The sequence below is a fragment of the Acartia tonsa genome, chromosome 4 (assembly GCF_053477335.1).
Source record: "Acartia tonsa isolate MP-2025a chromosome 4, ASM5347733v1, whole genome shotgun sequence".
In the NCBI taxonomy this organism is placed as follows: Eukaryota; Metazoa; Arthropoda; class Copepoda; order Calanoida; family Acartiidae; genus Acartia; species Acartia tonsa.
The window spans coordinates 31,238,603-31,257,481 of record NC_137263.1 but is presented as its reverse complement, the minus strand read 5'-3'; the positions used below and the strand labels follow the sequence as shown (position 1 = coordinate 31,257,481).

Sequence of the window (18,879 nt, the reverse complement as noted above, 5' to 3'; positions counted from 1 at the left end):
CTTTATACTAGACACACTCACTACGCACACAATTATACAGCAGTAGCAGACAAACAAAATAAATTACATACATATACAATATGATCTAATAATGAAAGAAAAGGGGGAGAGACTTATTTCTTCTCCTCCCGGAGACTTATTCTATAATTTCTCTGTCAAATAACTTTCTTCAAATACTTTCTTTTCTGCTTCTAAAGTGTATAAGAAAGCAAAATATAAACAAAAGAAATAAGATTGTGAACATAGATAACAACACTGTATTTTGTTTACACATAAATATATTCCCCCTCATATATATGACTAAAGACGTGATTTTGACTATTATTGTTTTACTTGAAAGGGGTTGAGATTGATACTTCCAAGAACATGTGTTTAACATATTGAATTTATATATTGTTAATAGTTAACCCAGTTTCTTAAGTTATGATATAAAGCACGCTTAATAATACGTTTGTTGTTTTGGCTATATAGGGAATATTCAAATATGTTTTCTTTCAGATTGTTCTAGATCTTACAGTTATAAACACGCAAAAATATTATCCTAATTGTGAATATTTTTCAGGAAAAGTTACGTTTTTAGACAAGTTAATGCCTCTTTATTAGTATTAAAATGCTAACTGGAGGCTCTGTTGTCTACTTTGGCTGTTGGCTTGCCATCACAGTTTGCTTGCTGCTACACCAGGCTACCTCCAGCAGTCCAGTCCAGCTTGACGAGGCTTTGTTAAACAAATATCCTTCGGTTGGAGATGGTGATGGTATGTACACATCTTCAGCTGATCTTGAGGGACTTCTCATCACTGAGGCTGAAGTAGTTGAAAATTTACAAAACTACTTGGTCGCGGAGTATGCCAGACTACAGAAGCTGGAGAAAATGTTGGAAGATTACAAAGTTCTGCGCGATAGAGCCAAGCGGTCAAGCGAGAAATTTATTGGCAATCCTATTGATTCATTCTTGCTCATTAAAAAGTTGACCTCAGATTGGAACAGCATTCAAGATTTGGTTAAGGGTGAGGGAGATAACTTTTTGAAGAATATAACTTTTGAGAGAGAATATATGGGACTGAGATGGCCAAAGAACGAAGATTTGAATGGAGCAGCTGTTGGTTAGTTTTTTAATAATTTAATATGGCATCATAGAAATGTTCGTTGGCACAAAATATTCAGGACTCTTAATTCTTGCTTCGTAGTCAAATATAAATCAAAGGGTAAATTTATTTATTATAATTGAAGGTGTATACATTGTACATCAATTTTTCGTCTATTGAAGATCCCTGTTATTCCTTATAAATTCTCACGACGAAAGCACAAAACTGCTTTTTTTCAATACTCATACAAGATTTTAACATTTACAAGTATTTGCTTGGTATGTTTTAGAATTTTACAGGGGTGTATGATATTCTGCACAAGATTTATTTTTTCCCCGGATACAAAATTTTTTTTTCCCTCCCCCCCCCCCCCCCCCCCTAGTTTTCTCTCACCAAATAGGGGGGAAAATGGAAAAATATTTAAAGAACTCTATATTTTATCCCTCCTACCACACATTTTTTTAGTTTTTTTTCACCAAAGAGGGGAATGGAAAAAATGTTTTCAGTTTTCTTAATTTTTACATTTTTTTTTCCCTCAAACCACTTATTTTTTATTCCCCCCCCCCCTCCTCCCGAGCAGGGGATCCCATGTAGAATATATACCCCTGGAATTTTACTCATTTTTTAATAATCTAGGCCTGATAAGACTACAAGATACCTACCGACTGGATACAAGTAGCTTGGCAGAGGGTGTTCTCAATGGCAAGTATTATGGACCAGGTCTTACTGCACAAGATTGTTTTGAACTGGGCCGTCAGAGCTACAACAATGGAGATTATTTTCACACTAATATTTGGATGGACGAGGCCCTAAAACAGCTGCAGAAAGAGCATGATAAATCTATCAAAAGGGTAATTTAATTTAAATTGCATTTGTCTTTAAGATTTAAATTCTACCTAGGCATTAACATGGGGGATGAGAAGATCTGTAATATCTACTCAAAGAGTATTTGACAGGTTTCATTGGTTTGATATAAAAATAGGGGGGGGGGGGGGGGGGTTAATGCAACCATCTCGTAATCAATGAGTAAATGGCACTTAGAATTTGAATTTCGATCTGGATTTTGCATGAGTCAATCCTTGGTAGGTCTATTTTCCCTAAATCAAACAAAAAGTTGGAAAAGTAACGGCTGGCGGCTTAGCTATTTAGCCGTTTTTTTTTGCATATTTTCAGGGCAAATTCATCATTAATTACGGAGGAATCAACTTTTTGAAACATATTTTTAATTTAATTCATGTTAAATGATAGCAATAACCATTTTTAAAATTTCTAGTACCAACAGCTACCGGCTAGAACCGTTTGATAAAGCTTTGGAGCAGCAAGAGTATTATGTGGAGATAGGTTTCGTGACTAATTTGCCCTGAAGATAGCCAAAAAAAAATGGCAAAACGGCTGAGCCGCCAGCCGTTACTTTTCCAACTTTTTTTTCGATTTAGGGAAAAAAGACCTACCAAGGATTACTCATGCAAAATTTCGGATCTACTGCAGTTCACGGTAAAATATTGCTGGTAAGCAATATTTCCAAAAATCTATGAATTTTAAAGGCTGCTAGCTGCCAAACGGCTGAACGTACAGATCATGCCCGCACACTGTTTTAAGCGGCATAAGAAGGCCTACAAATAATCTGGAATAGCCATAAATCAATAATGCATAATTATCTCGCAGTGCAGAGAAATGCGCGAAAAAGACCTATTTTACGCGTTTTTTCTTCAGTGAAGCTTTCCCTGTGCATAATTGGATCTTGGCTATTACAGATTATTATTTGGCCTTCTTATGCCGCTTAAAATAGTGTGCAGGTATGATCTGTACGTTCAGCCGTTTGGCAGCTAGCAGCCTTTAAAATTCATAGATTTTTGGAAATATTGCTTACCAGCAATATTTTACTGTGAACTACAGTAGATCCAAAATTTCAGATCGAAATTCGAATTCTAAGTGTCATTTACTCATTGATTACGATATGGTTGCATCCCCAGTTTTTCGCTTAAAGTACAAACGATGCCATTGTTTTATATACTGCGCTAATAATGACACACAAAAAAACAATAAGGGGAGGGGATTGGACTTTCATACGTGTCTTGGGATGCTAGATGCTAGTGTCGAAGCCGCTAGTATATTCTATAGCAATAATTTGACAAATGCGCAAATGTATCGATGTTTTGTTGGGAGCATCTTGAGAAAAAGGGAAGTAAATAGGGGGAGAGTAACTAAATAGGGTAAAAAGTTTAAAACCTATACATACTGTACAAAATCTAATTAATTGTAAACAAATATTCATATAAATTAATCTAGATGTGTATTTGCCAGTGTTGGATGTATTTATGACATATAATTGAAAAAGTATGGATGTGTAAATGCCAGTGTCAGATGTATTTATGGCATGAGAATAAGGAAGAAAACATTTTGCCAAAAATACATCAACTGTAAATTTGCTGGATGTGTAAGTGCTATAGCCCCCCCCCCTCCCCCTTATCATTTTTCTTTGCTTCTATTTAAGTACTCCTTTCTATCATTTTTCTGTCTCCTTTCCTTTCTTTTTTTCCTTTCCTCTTGCTTTACTTAAAAGTATGCCTTCATGTTAAGCTTATTATTATTTTTGTATTTTATCCTTTCATTAACCATATGTTTATCTAAATTATATTTATAAAAGCAAAGCTTTTCTATAATTAGGGTCGGTCCGTCCGTCCGGGACAGTTAGCTATTTTTGTTAATATATTAAATGGATAGAATTGTCCTATCGATTTCAAACTTTGCATGATGATTCCTATATCAATTAGGTAGATTTATATCTATCTAAAACATGCTGATTTTTTACTATTTTGTCAACAAATTTTTAAAAGCAAAGCTTTTCTCTAATTAGGGTAGGTTCGTTAATTCAGTTCTGCCACTCTACAAGTGTTAATGTTCGTTTTCTCCTGGCGTTTCAGGGCTTCACTTTTTTGGATGTTATCATTGTTTTGTTTTTTTAGAGTGACATCTTAGAGTATCTGGCCTTTGCCGCATACAAGACCGGTAACTTGCGCAAGGCAGCCAAGCTAACTGTGGAGCTTGTGAGTCTGGAGCCTGATCATCCCAGGGCCCACGGGAACCTGGACTATTACAAGAGAGAGCTGGAGAATCATGGGGCCAGCCTGATCCAGCGAGGAGAAGATGGACTTGGGGACCCAGATGAGGCAGTCAATGTAATGAAGGTATTTATGTTTTCCTTTTATTTTGGGGGCCTCTACCTTAATCTTAATAAGTTAATAAGCCTGCCTAATCCCTTCGGAGGGCCCTAACCTTGCGAAGCTACCCAATACCCATTATAATCTAGCCTAGCCAGGCCTAAAGTAATAAAAAAAACTAAAAAATTCCCCCTTATTTTAATTTGTTTCCTTAAATAAGAGGGGGGTGTTAGTTCTCAACAGGGTACTTTATGTGAAAGTGATAACAATTCTAATTCAGGAGTTGCGAAACCGCGAGGCTGAGCTGGGTGAGGAAAGATCCAGCTACGAGAAACTGTGTCGTGGAGAAGACTTTATATCAGAGAAAAAGAGATCAAAGCTTATATGTTCTTACAACTATGGACATCATCCATTCATGAAATTAAGTAAGTGTAATTTAACATGGTATTGGTCAATTCTTATTTTTAAAAGTTTACCCTATTAATACCTATCCTTGACTAAACCCTAAAAATAGTTGATCAACCGATCCAGCCGTTTGCGAGATCTTATCGAACACACTAAAATTAATTCTTTTGATAAAATTAGCTGATACGTAGAGTGGGGCGGGGGTAGAGTAACCTCCACTATTAATTCAAATCTTATATAAAACCTTGGAGGGAAAAGGGTATTCCTATTTATGGGTAATTTTTCTTGGATGATTAGACAATAGATATACTAAAATCGGTTTAGTTATCGAGATCTATCTCTACGCAGAGACAGATAGACATTCTGTAAGTTTTATATTAGGAAATGCCGCGCAGTAGTGCGTGGATATATGAATGAAAAGGTTCAGTAGTACGCTTACAATATCGTACAAACAGAATAACATGTAGTTACGTAGAAGCTAGTAGGCAATATTTTATTTTTTTATCCGTTATAAAAAAAACGCATTGTTTAAACGAATAAGTATATTGTTAGGTAACAATTTTATTGTATTGTTATATTTCATTTAATAAAGGTCCTGCTAAGATGGAGGAGGTTTACGACAAACCAAGGATTGTTGTCTTCCACGACATAATTTCTAATGAAGAAATAGATACTATCAAGGAGCTCGCCACTCCCAGGTTCAAGCGGGCCACTGTCCAGAACCAGATGACAGGTGAACTGGAGACCGCCAGCTATAGAGTATCCAAGACTGCCTGGCTCAAGGAGAAGGAACATGACAATGTAGGGAGAATTTACAGGTAACGATTATTAGTAATTGCTTCCTAGATGTTTTCTATTTTGAGTGGGAGGGAGGGGACACTTGTCTGCAAATTACACTGGTACCCAAAGTATATAACCACGTTATAATGTTTGTTGGCTCAAAACTTAGGGTGATTCATTGAATCTGGATTGGTCAAATAACAAGTAGTGTCCAAACATTTCAACCGATAATTTGATTAGGTACCTAATTCACATTGGGGATACCGGATAGATAATTGTCTTATTTCTTAATAACAAATCTTTAAATATCTTTTACAATTATTTACATCAGACTTTGCTTTCAAATGATTTTTTTCTATCAGATATACCTATGATACCTATCCTTATTCCGAAAACAAAAACAAAAAAAACGTATAATGCATTTATATTTTAGGAAAGCTAATCACTTGACTGGTCTAAACATGGAAACCAGTGAGGAATTGCAAGTATCTAACTACGGCATCGGGGGTCACTATGAGCCGCATTTTGACTTTGCGCGACGCGAGGAAAAGAATGCGTTCGCTAGTCTTGGTACAGGCAACAGAATTGCCACCTGGCTCATGTATGAGAGTGACGTGGAGCAGGGCGGTGCCACCGTTTTCCCACACCTGGGCATTTCACTCAAACCAAAGAAGGGTTCAGTAGTCTTCTGGTACAATTTGTTGGCCAACGGCGAAGGTGATGAGATGACTCGCCACGCGGCTTGTCCCGTTCTGGCGGGAACAAAGTGGGTGTCAAATTTTTGGATTCACGAACGTGGACAAGAATTTACACGGCCTTGCTCAACGGATCCCAATATTTAAGAGGCTTCGGCCATAGCTCTTAAGTTCAATGGAACTTGATAACCACAAGGGCACAAAATTTTAGCATTATAAACTTTGATCTTCCATTACTAGGTTTTAAAAACTCGATTTTATCAACCTTTTTTTAGAATCTCAAATACAAGTGAACGGATAAGTGCATTATTATGTGTATACATGAATCATCACTCTTTATCAAGAATCCTTTTTACGTGCTGTCCAGTTACCTAGTTTATTTTGTTTTGCATTTTATTGTTTAGTTTTATTTATCTTTTTTTGTCAATCTTCAGTTTTACAATTTTAAACTTTAATCAATGGTAAAAATAAAAATATCGCTGCCATTAGTTGTAATCGTTCATAACCCTTTTTCATCTTTGGGGATAAAAAAATCTACAAAATCTTTAAAATTTTATTTCATCATTATATTTACAAAATCACAGCAGTAGTTGGTTACTACTAACAAATAATAAATCTATAGCAGATAAACGAATAGTAAATAATAATTCAAATATAGTGATTTTCCCAATAATGTAGGGAGGGTGTAGTTTTGTAGCAAAACCTTTTTGAAACTATAATAACTTATTTTTAAAATTTTACCACAATTTTCAAATACCTACCTATCTACTCACTCCATGTTTTTATATCATAGATCAAAATGATTATATTCAACCTTAAATTAACAAACACATCTAAACTGTTGTTTAAAGTTTTGTAACAAAACACACCCTTTTCTTATCATGTTTTACAACAGCTTTCAGTCAAATATACAAAAGGTGCTTTAAAATATTATTATGCTTTTTATAAGTATTTTATAAATCTTTATTGTTTTTAGATAGCCATTGTAATCAAACTTTTGTGTATTTTTTGTGAGAAATATTTTAGAAGCTTATTTCACATTAAAATTATCTAAATTTATTTAGCGTGTAAAATAAAATATAAAATGTCCAATATTTGTGCATTTAAGAGAAAAGCTCCGAAGAACTCATAGTGAATTTTAATCGAATAGGTCTTCGTCTGGGCATTAAGGACGTAATTAGCAACGTTTTGTTTTGTTTTACACATTGTTCATGTAATCTAACTTCTTGTTTGTACATTCACATTCTCGAAGTTTTCTTTTTATTATAATAGTTATTTCTTTCATCGTATTATAAACGGCTTTCCGCGAATATAGAATGTACAATTATAAGATTATAATTCGGTGCTAGACATAGTTTTTTCGTATGGATGAGAACCGGTTCTTATCCACCGGATTCGAATGAATACGAGAAAATATTTTACTGCCTACTTCAGGGTTTCGGATCCGCATTGATTTTTTGCGGATCCGGATCCTCAAAATTTGGTCAGTGCGGATCCGGATCCGGTTCCAGATCCTTGACAATAAAAATAAAATCACCAAACCTTTCAAAAAATATTTATTCTTTTATTCGAAGTCAAAAATACTTTTAATTTTCAAGTCTGGCCCTAAACCTTAAAGTAGCTCTCATCAAGAGAATGTCTGAGATTGTATATAAATTTAGGTAGATTTTTCCATTTTTTCCGCATTATTTTGAGTCCAAGGATCCGGATCCGGATCCTTGGATTCGAAAATATGCGGATCCGGATCCGAAACCCTGGCCTACTATATTCAAAACAAATTTAATTTTATGTGAAAAAAGCTTCCGTAAGAGTTAAAAAAATGTATTTATCTTAATAGCTTTAATATAATAGCAGTTTTATCTAAAGAATCAAAATGAATACCTTCTGTGCTAAAAACAGATATTTTAGTTATAACATACATAGATACATTTTCAATTTTATTAAAAATTGTACCAAATGAAATATTCAATAAAAAATTTTTATTGTGATAATGCTAATTATGATCTTTATATAAAAATACTCGATTTTAAAACACTTAAATAAATTTTATAAACCTTAGTTGAAATTATCTCTTTTTAACTTTAGATTATAAAAATATTCTACTTTTCCTGAAAAATATTAACAACTTAAAGAAACATGGTTATGTATTGATGTTTACATATATCTAATATATGCCAGATTGGCCCCTGTACAAAATACACAAATTAGCATAAAGAAATATTTACAAATATTGCACATGTTTATCTGTTAAGAATATGGTTTATGTGTCCAGGTAATCCAGCAGCACATTGCGAACACCTCCCCGTGGATTTTTTGCTGCGCTTCGCACCTTCATGCCTAAATATTAAGAATAACAATATATCGTTAGGTTTTGTAGATTTTACATCGTTCAATTGAGAATTAACAACACACAAAATTTCGACTGCAGATATCTTAAATTGCAGCAGAGAAAATAAATTTTCCTCCTAGCCATAGCTGTTGAACGGAAGGACTGTTGGTATTAAAGAGTAGATTAATAACAAAAAAATAGACTAGGTAATTATAAAAGGTTTTAATTGTCATCTGGGGGATGATTTCAGCCCACCCATATAATGATGACAAAATTCATAAAAACTGGATTTTAACAAATAACTCACTTTTTGAAAGCGAAGCTTCTATTTTTAGGGTCGGTTCGTCCTTAACGGTTAGCTCTTTTCGTTAATTTAGACATGTTAGAATTGTTCTATGGATTTCAAACTTTGCATTACGATTCCTATAAATGGGACGCTTTAGAAAGCGTAGCAACTCAATAATTTTTTACAGGAAGTCTGTACTTCCATTTAAAACATGTTAGGTAAATTTTAACCTTTTTGACAACAATTTTTTATGTGATATAATTATCCTATTCATCTGATTTTTTTTAATGTCGATTTCTATTACAAAATGGTACAATGTTATAATAAGCGAATCATCTCTATAATCAAGCCCTAAAAATATATTGTTCTTAAACATTAAAAGTATGTCCTTAAATAGTATCCTTGGAAACACCACTCCCAAAATTTAGTTCGAACTTGTACAGTTGAACCTAAATAAGTAAATTAAAATTAGGAATGAGAATATACCTGTCCTCATGGGGAGTTATAAGGCCACTAGCATCTGAACCTTTCACGTGTAAGCTCTCATCGACAGTTTCCGTCTCGTCCAGTTTCCTCTTCTTGCCAGCCCCTGTAAATGTGTCCAACAGGATGGGTGGTAACAACCGGCGCAGGGGGGACAAAACCATTATTGTAGTTAATTCTGAAAAGAAATTACTGAATTTATTTCAGCCGTATATCTTGAATAAAAAATCATGAAAACTTGAAAATCTAGGAATCGAACTACCATCCCAACCAATGTGCACATCTCAATGAAACTTGATAGAAGTATACAGACTTTGAAAATTTCAGCCGTCTATCTTGAATAGGAGTCGTTAATCGATCTAGCCCCCAAGTAATCGACGAATCTTAATGAAACTTGGTAAAAATATGGGGAATGTGAACTTATTTAAAGTCTGAAAATTTGAGTCGTCTATCTTGAAAAGGAGCCGAGAAAACTACGTTTCCCCAAAGGTTTCAGACGGACGAACATATCAAATTATAGAGTAGCTTCGCTACTAAAAACTATTATACCAGCTTTTCAACACATAAAATATTATTTCTTATACAATAAGAAAATTTGATGAAAACAATGTGAAGAAAATGACGAGTTGAAGTGCTGCATTTGTCTGACTTTCTCTTTTGACTACTTCCGTGCAATATAGTAGTCGCTGAAAGTTCGGTTTAAGCAGACGAATTTTAAAAAATTGTTTTTAGAGTGTTTTGTAATATAAAAAATTAAATAGAATTTTAATTCGTTTTAAATAATCAAAATTAAAAAGACTTGTCGTGTATATTGAATCGTTTTCATAATTTCATCGTGTTTCGAATTTGATAATGTTCCGAATTTTCCAATGTTTGTTTACATAACAGAAGCCGATCAGCTGATTCCATGGATATTGGTAACATGGTTGCCGAATTTTTAAAAGTAAAATTACAAAAGAAATGGAGAAAGAATAGCGAATTAAATTAAAATAATCAGTTTAGAATGATAGAATCTTATTTTATCCGTTTGGTAGAACTTGACAGTGCAAAATACAAAAACGCTCAAGTTAATTGCGAAACGATTTTATTTGATAAATTTAAAGTTGGTTACCCAGTCTAGCAGACGATTTTTAATTCCAAGTCATAAACAAGCATTTCATTTGCCTAAGTGAGGCCTCTACGACACATAAAATTTAACCAAGTTAAGAGTGAAAAATGTAAATAATTGAAATGAGTAATGAATAATAAGACAGTCGTCAGTGATGAAATCATATTTTACATGATAGTTTTATAAGGAAGCTTATAATACAATCCAAAACTAATAGTCAGAAGGTAAAAGTGCACATTATTTTCTACTTAATTGGCGCGGATATACCCGGCCCTAGAATAATTAGGGGGAAAGAAGAGAGCATTGGCGTAAAACTTTCCCAAGAATTGATGTTTAAAAAGCCTAAAAACCATCCTGGGACAAAATTTATTCTTCCCTTCATGATAGGATATCCATAGAAAATGGAATAAAAGTTTTTTTTTATAATGTATCCATCTCGTAATCAATGTGTAAATATATGGCACTTAGAATCAGAATTTTGCTAAGAAACTTGACATAAGTAATCCTTCGTAGGTCTATTTTCTCTAAATTGAACAAATATTTTTCAGCTAATGCCTAGTTTTATTTAAAAATACGGATTCCAAGTGCCAATGTGCCAAGTAAATGTTTTTACGAGAATTTCACAATGTTTTTCGCGAGTCAACTGGAATAGTTCTATTTTGCAGAAAAATAATCAGCTTGTTATGACTGTTTGAAAGTTTTGAAAAATTGAGGTCAAACAGTTTACCTCAAGTTGAACCATTCCTTAACCCTGTGTTTATCTAGCTATTTGAATTCTAAGCAGTGCAGCCACTATTGTCATTAATTTTGTATATGTGTTTAAATCAGTACTGAAATTGTGAATTGTAGTACGTTGCTGTCTTAAAAAGTGGTATAGAATTTGGCGTGATTATCCAGCGATCTTTTGGGATTAAATTGACGTATTCTTTTTCTTTCTTGGAAAATACTGCCTGTAGATCTGTAATTTACCTTATGATGTAATTTCTAAATTACATCATGTTTAAGAGAACATTGTTGATTTTAAAGTATTAATATCAATTGGTTTTGGATTAAAACAAGTTTTAAATCTTATTAGACAACTTTCTTCGAAAAACCAAAAACAATAGAATTCATATATTTTTTGTTAGGCTGAGTGGAATATTTTCTAAAAAAGTCTTTCAAAAAATTTGTATTTGGATCACTTGAATTAAAGCTTTAATCGATTAGACTGGTCTTGACGTAAAATCCCTAAATAAAAGAAAAGCATCGCTGTTTAGAAGTAAAAACGCACTTTTACGTAATTTCATAAGTTTCTTACAACAAGGATGACAACAGTTATAAGTAGCGAAGACCTTAAATAAAAAAGGACTATCCAAATAGTAGGGAATAGTGTGCATACCAGTCACACAGACGGACTTATGCTGTATAATATAGATAGACTGATAAACAAAGTGGTTTATAAAGTAGATTTCCATTGGTCAGTAAAAGTTTCACTAACTTATCAGACTTCTTTCTTAAAACAGCAGAAGAGAAATATCAATTTTTCACTACAGAAATGTAATCTAGAGCATTAAAGACCGACCAAAGTGATTTATGGAGTAGATGCCAATTGATCAGGAGAAAATTCACAAGAATTCAGCCGTCTAACAGTATAATGAACTGAATACTTAAATTATTTCCTATAGAAATCAAATGATAAATTGTGACAGTGTTACCGACCGATCAATGGACTAAGCAAATTATGTACTGGATGCTCATGTGTAGAGGATGTATAGGAAATTTCAACAAGGATGGCAAAATCCATAAAGGCCAATCTCTGATACGGTAAACAAACGAACATTGTCACATGTAAAGTGTTAGAACTGAAAAAGCAGAATATAAATGTATAATTTCAAACTAAATTGTAAGTAAATTTGTTGCAAAAGTGCTGAATACAGGATACTATTTAAAGACATTCATACATTTTGGTTATAGAGATGCTTTTCTTATGACATTGTTGTAATAGGAATCAGTATTCCTAAAATCAGATGAATGCGATATTTACATTACATAAAAATTGCTGTTAAAAAGGGTGAAAATCAACATTTTCAAAATGGACGTACGGACTTTCTGGTAACTATTATAGAGTTGCTACACTTCCTAACTGTTACAGGATTCATCATACAAGGTTTGAAATCGATAGGACCATTCTGACATGTCTAAAATAAAGAAAAGAGCTAATCATTCTGGACGGACCGACCCTAATTAAGGGAAAACCTCGCTTTTAAAAATATACAGTATTACCTTTTTAATTTCAATTAAGTTTTATTATTATTATTATTTAAACTTTATTATGATATGTAAAAAAAAGCGAGATAAACGATCACAGGTTTTAGAATAAAAGTAGCACATATTTAAATTATTATTAATAGAAAGATACTATAAAATCTATATTATTAAAACAAGCATTAAGATAAAATCAATTCAAAATTCGAGGATTCGAGAAGATTAGAAGGATGGTTCTTGAAGAGCAATCTTGAGACATTCTATATCTCCCTCCTCCATGGCTGAGGTTGCAGGGCTGGAGATGCCCTGCTCAACAAGGAAGTCGCTGAACAATAGGTTGGTCAGCTTTGCAGGCGCAGAGATCCTTCTTGAGTCTAAAAGAGACAGTAGGAATTCTGCCAAATTTGTGTTGGCAGCATCGTTCAGGTGAACGCCGTCAGTTAGGTAGCTGGCTGGAAATTTACCTTTAAAAATTTCCTGATAAGTCACAAAGTGAACACGGTTCTGGACCACGCCTGGACTTGCCTGTATGTAGCTTGTGAATGTACTGGTGTAGGCGACCATGTCCAGCGGTGAACCGTCCAGGCTGTTGATAGCATGGTCAGTGGCGTCACAGCATGGGGTGACATGTCTTGGGGTAGGCCCCAGCAGAAAGATCCGGCCAGGGAAGCAGTCCAGAAGTGATCTTAGGACTCGTCCGAGGTCAAGGATGAGTAGGCCCATATCCTCATCTGTTGGAAGAGCAGGACTTTCAAGATGGACTACCCCGCCTGCAGTTTTGTGACTTGCTTTGTATAACATTAAGTTTCCTAGGAAACTAAGAATGCAAATATCATTCTTGTCTGCTGACTTAAATAATGACTTATCACATCTCCTTAGGAAGTTAAGGAAGTCATTGCTTTTCAATTAAGTGATTTTAGAACATAATTTTCTATGTGAGAAAAGGAAAAGTGCATGCATTGGCATTGATAACTACTTTGTTAATGTCCAAAGTACATAGTTTATTATAGGATAATTATGATCAACAGTGGCACCACATTAGCAGTAATACAACATTTTTATTAGGGTTGGCAATCCGAATCCGCCCAATTTTTGACCAATTTTGGAATCCAGAATCCGACTCCGGAATCCGTTTTTTAATAGCGGATTCTGATTCCTAATTGTTAGGCTAAAATTAGCATCTTGAGTATTTTTGGTCCAAATATATATTTCAATTTTTAACAAAGTTAGGTTAGGTTCTAGGGTCTAGAAATAGGAGAAAAGATACTGTGAAAATATGAAAAAACGCAGCATTAGATTCTTCCTCTGTATAATTTAATCCCTTAATTTATTTATTTAAAAAGCCTTTTAAAATATTGCTAGAATACGGAATCCGGAATCCGCGGAGAATCTGTATTATTTTTGGACGGATACTTGTAAGTATCCGAGTCCGGTCCAAAAATTGGACGGATTCTTCACTCTAATTTTTATACAAGAGGGGGGGGGGAAGTTTTGACACATTTGCGTAAACAGTGAGTATAGGCTTTATCTTTGGACTGAGATGATAGGTTATAAGGAATAAAATCATTCTTATATGAAAAATTCATCCAAGTTTTAGGAATTTTTGGATAGGCCTCTAGGTTTGGGAGCTGCAGGCCTTCAGGTTCAGGAGCTGTAGGCCTCCAGTTGGTCTCTGGACAGGTAAAAAAAAATTTTTTTTTAAGAGATAGAGGTCAACTTATTAAACAAAATATGCATCTTTTTTTGTTCAAATATGTAAATATCATTTAAAAATATGCATATTTTGTTTTATAAAATTACCTTTAACTCTTCAAAAAAAAAATTTGATTTTGGTTTTTACCTCTCCAGAGACCACCTGGGGGCCTATCCAAAAAATCTTAAAACTTGTGTAAAATTGATCAAATAAGAATGATTTTATCCCTAATAACCTATCCTCTCAGTCCAAAGATAAAGCCTATACTCACTATTTACGCAAATGTGTCAAAACTCCCCCCCCCCCCTCTTAAAATATTATTCAATCTATAAAAAAAATGCGATTTCCTTTCCATTGCATCTGGACCGCAAACGAATTCTTTGACGAAAAAAAATAATTTTATTTTAGATTAGGTTAGGTTAAGTAAAGGTTTAAAGAGCTCCGTTGGGTTTTAGCCCATCCCAAGAGGGTAGAAATATATGTATTTTCTTAAATTGGAAACAAAGGGGGGAGGGTATCGAAGAAATATGTTTGATTTAAGGCAAAAAACATATGTGTAGTGTAGAAGGGTGGTTAAGTACAGATTTATTCATCTTTCATTGACCAGTCCCTACAGTCAGAACTTGCATAAATCTAGTACATACCAGTAAATTCTTCTTACATGTATTAGAACCCCAAGCCTGATTTATCGCTAAATATATCTGGCCATATCGCTTAACATAATTTTGGATGGTAGGTGCTCACCATTTCACCCCCCAAAATGGTTTATTGCCACCCCCTTCATGTCTACATTTGTGCGTGTGTGCATGTGTGTGTGTGTGTGTGTGTGTGTGTGTGTGTGTGTGTGTAGCATCCCTTGAGGATTATATTACTCTAGAATTGTAATGGTGCGGTATTTGTATGAGTTTGTGTATGTGTATATTATTCACAAGTGCCAGGGCTCCGAGAGAATCTATGCTAGCCTCTTACTCTATACTCAACTCTCCTCTTCTCTACCTCTCTTAATGTTAGTCCTCCTCCGACCGTCTTTGGCAGCATAACTCATTTTTTAAACTTTAGAACTTTTAGGCATAAACGTTTATACAAATAAAAAGTGAAAAATATCATAAGTAAGTTTTAAAGATGTTTTTTTAAACAACTTGTTATCTTTAGACTATTATTTACACGACCCCCCAAAAATCATAAATTTCTTTGTTTATCCAAATTTCCTTGTTTTGGTTGATATATTTGTAGTGCCGGTGTGTGACATACAATTTCTAGTCTCAGCTCCAACATATATCTACTCTTAAATATATGCTTTATTCTGCAGGGAAGGAAATCCGAGTATTTTTGCACCAAATTTCGTTGCCTTTAAAAATCTTGTAAAGTCTGATTTCTAAAAAATGTTATTTGGTATTAATCACTTGTAGGTAAGGCAGTACAAAATAATTTCCACTGGAAAATTAATACTTTTTAATACTTTTTTATTCAATTTGATGAATTAAAGTGTGTTGTTATAAGTGGTATTATTAGATTTAATATTCTTTTTTTTTCTCCCTTTGAAATATGAACTTTTCACCATTTCAAATTTCTGAATCTCAGCCTATGCAAAGTTTAATTTCTAACAAAAATGATGAAATAACGATTTTAAAAAATAGAATTATTCAGTATTATTTTTTATGTGAAATAGGATTGCCCTCCCCATAGAATAAGGAGGAATAGAAGTGAAAACCCTAAAAATTTATGGGAAATTTGAAGGAATCTTTGACTTGCGCAGTAAAGACAATTAGGCTAAAGTACAAATCACAATGACTAGTTGGACAAAATTAGAATAATTTAATTTGTATCAAAATCTAATATATACTATTAAAATTATTTTGATCTTCAAGATTTATAATTATGAATTTTGTTGTAACATGCTTGACTTTGGAACATTTAACAATAACTCTATGAAAACAGAAGGTAATTGTGAACTCATAAATATCTGATTGAGACTATCGCCTCAGATACACACCTCTTAATGAAGTGAAGACAGCAAGAGCTGCTTGGTAGGTTTAGACAAAGATAATAAGTCACTTAACATTATGTTGTTTTAATTTTGGTAAGTTTGATTGACCACATTTGTAATTTTCAAGGGTCAGTTAAATGGGTACAGCCCTTTCCTCCCCCCTCCCTCCCTACCACAAGTTAATGTATGGATGTAGTTGCTATCATTTATAAATCAGCTGTTTAAAAACATACATAAGAGCGCAACCTAGTTTTATAATATAAATACTGAGACCAATATTTTTTGTAAATTTTCTTACATAATTATATTTTTTAAGGCTTAAAATGCACATCAAATTCATTTTTAATCCATTGTGAATAGGGAGAAGAAAGGTGGATTCTTGGCTACAAGGCTTTTAGTAAATTATTGCAAAAGGAATTTATCTTGAATATTTTTTCTGAATAATTACTGAAATCATGTTATTTACTAACAGCCTTATAGCCATTTTTGTCTTTCAAATGTTCCAATTTTATTTCAGGCTAGCCAGGCAGAATCATCTACCTGGATTCTATTTTATACTTTATCTTCTTTGGCCCTCCCCCCCCCTTTGCTATGGAACAATATCATATAAAGAATAGTGTTCTGCACTATTACAGGAACAATTATGGTAATGATCATCATAATATCTTGGCCCAGAGATTTGTCCTGTTTTCTTCCCTAACAAAAATCGATTTTTGTATTATTTTTCACGTATTTTTAAAAAACAAATGTTGATTTTATTTATCAACGTGTTTAATACTAACGACTTCTACCTAAGCATTTAAATAAGGGTGGGTTGCCCATAATTAATCCAATAATTTAAGGTGTAAATATAAAATAGCATAAATCATCCCCCGACCTATGTGAAGCTTCCTAATAAATTTAGAACTCAATGTGTTCAGATCTTACCGAACAAACATAATACTTTGACAATGATGATTACGTGGATTTTTTTGATAGAATAAGGGGAGAATGATTGCATCTCTTGCAAATTAAAGATTTTAAAAATTCAAAAGTAGAGATTTAAGGCCATTTAGAGGAAGGGAGACAAAGTTCATAATTTCAAACAAATCTGTTTTTAATTTGTCTACAAACAATATTGATGCGTTAATATAAACAAAATCAGACATTAAACAAATTCAACTAATTTTCAAGTATTTGATTTAGGGGAAATATATTTTACTTTTGAAATAAGTCTTTCAGTTTCTGTGCATTTTGTGAAAAAATGTTAGAATACAAAAATTTTATTTTATTTACAGTGATATTTTTAATCCTTTGCATTCAAATAAATATGCAGAAAAAAAACTCTAAAGGTCGGTTTGTAAAATAGCTTTCCTTTTCTATGTACATAGAGGAACGCTAGTTTAGTAGTTGCGTGCAATATTTGTTAATAACAGGCAAATTTTGCCTCACTGTTTTTCATATCTAAAGTGTGTATAAACATTCATATTTAAATTGATTTGTTTGTGTAATATTCACTGAACAGCTGATTTTTATTCTGTGATAACAAAAGTTGAGTTCCTTGATAGAATTATTAGTTGATATTTTAACTTAGGTTAGTCAATTTATCATTTGAAATATTGTTGCAAGTTATTATAATACTCTTTTTAAGAACAGTTTGGTGGCTTCTTGATAAAAATGCCATCGGAGCTAATTAAAAAAAACATAGGTACTTTGTTAGTGTGCTATTTTAAAAGGCGAAAAATACTCTTTTTAAGAACAGTTTGATGGCTTCTTGATAAAAATGCCATCGGAGCCAATTAAAAAAAAAATAATAGGTACTTTGTTAGTGTGTTAATTTGAAAGGCGGAAAAGTTTAAAGCAAATTTTTAGCTTATTCTTTTCATATTATACACTTATTTTATAGTTGAGTATCATTATTAAGAATAAGTATTTAACTTATTCAAATGCCTTAAAATTAAAAACGATTTTTTTGTTTGCCTGACTATTATTCATATTATCTGTTACTTCTGAACAAAATTATTAGATCTAGTTTCAAAAGTTTTGACGTCATTATTGCATTTGGTTAATACGTCATGATAAAAATTATGATTTAACTAGGTATGAGTTTGTGAGTAAGAAATATTTATCGGAATTTACAAATATTTTTTATATGGAAAAAGTAGTTCAAGAACGACATTGTTAAACTCATTAAGGCGAGATTTATTTAATGGAGGCAAAAATAAAGTATAGTTTTTTTTGTAGAACTTAAACAAAGGATCAATTTCAGCATCCAATTTTGAAAAAATCTTCCCATGAAATTCAGTTTTTTTATTGTATTATTATATATCTTTTTAAATAATTAAACATTTGTACCGCAAGTTCTTTAAAAATCTTGCAAACTACTATTTCGATTTGGTTATTCTTTTCATGGAAGCCTTATAATGGAGGTGTTTACCGTTAAATGGGAAGGGAAATAACAAAACCCTAGAATAATTCACACCCGCCGCCCCTACAATTAAAAATTGACTTGCCTGTGAAAAAGAATGATATTTTTAATAAAAAAGCTGAGTAAAGTCCGATTTATCACAATAATGCTTAGAAAAGTAAATGATTGGTTTGTACCAAATAATTCTCAAAGTTCACATTTTTCTCCAAGTTATAA

General features: G+C 33.0%; 2 protein-coding genes and 1 long non-coding RNA gene across 18 annotated transcripts in view; 2 read left to right on the top strand and 1 right to left on the bottom strand.

Moving 5' to 3' along the window:
* The first annotated feature begins 473 nt into the window (after nucleotides 1-473).
* PH4alphaEFB (prolyl 4-hydroxylase subunit alpha-1) lies at nucleotides 474-8,184 on the top strand. Of its 9 annotated transcripts, none has more exons than XR_013878696.1 (8): nucleotides 474-1,103; nucleotides 1,722-1,936; nucleotides 4,052-4,273; nucleotides 4,527-4,671; nucleotides 5,244-5,469; nucleotides 5,865-6,587; nucleotides 7,022-7,136; nucleotides 7,936-8,184. XR_013878696.1 is itself a non-coding variant. In XM_080157531.1 (6 exons), the coding sequence occupies exons 1-6, from the start codon at nucleotides 611-613 to the stop codon at nucleotides 6,271-6,273; spliced, it is 1,710 nt and encodes a 569-aa protein (XP_080013657.1). In that variant the 5' UTR covers nucleotides 474-610; the 3' UTR covers nucleotides 6,274-8,184. The 9 variants fall into 9 exon arrangements, 1 of the variants encoding a protein (XP_080013657.1); XR_013878695.1 differs by having other exon boundaries at nucleotides 7,926-8,184; XR_013878694.1 differs by having other exon boundaries at nucleotides 6,978-7,136; nucleotides 7,926-8,184.
* On the bottom strand, nucleotides 7,932-9,436 carry LOC145316793 (uncharacterized). The gene is made up of 2 exons (XR_013878700.1): nucleotides 9,228-9,436; nucleotides 7,932-8,463 (listed from the first exon to the last, which is right to left on the bottom strand). It is a non-coding gene; the product is annotated as an uncharacterized LOC145316793 (long non-coding RNA).
* Nucleotides 9,437-9,949: 513 nt separating this feature from the next.
* The window catches only part of LOC145316788 (E3 ubiquitin-protein ligase LRSAM1-like), a 45,698-nt gene continuing 36,768 nt past the window's right edge, over nucleotides 9,950-18,879 (top strand). For 2 of the 8 annotated variants that reach the window (XR_013878690.1, XM_080157523.1), the window contains exon 1: nucleotides 9,950-10,556. The gene's annotated coding sequence lies outside the window, so the exon portion shown is untranslated. Of the gene's footprint in view, nucleotides 10,557-15,278; nucleotides 15,379-17,635; nucleotides 17,944-18,879 lie in introns of those variants that run through there. The other 6 variants (XM_080157527.1, XM_080157530.1, XM_080157529.1 and 3 more) reach the window with 6 other exon arrangements.

Bases quoted from the DNA above. Each gene is read 5' to 3' on its own strand.
- PH4alphaEFB (XM_080157531.1), top strand. From the start codon at position 611: ATGCTAACTGGAGGCTCTGTTGTCTACTTTGGCTGTTGGCTTGCCATC. The intron at 4,274-4,526 runs GTATTTATGTTT...ATTCTAATTCAG, and splicing joins AGGCAGTCAATGTAATGAAG to GAGTTGCGAAACCGCGAGGC. The intron at 5,470-5,864 runs GTAACGATTATT...TTTATATTTTAG, and splicing joins AATGTAGGGAGAATTTACAG to GAAAGCTAATCACTTGACTG.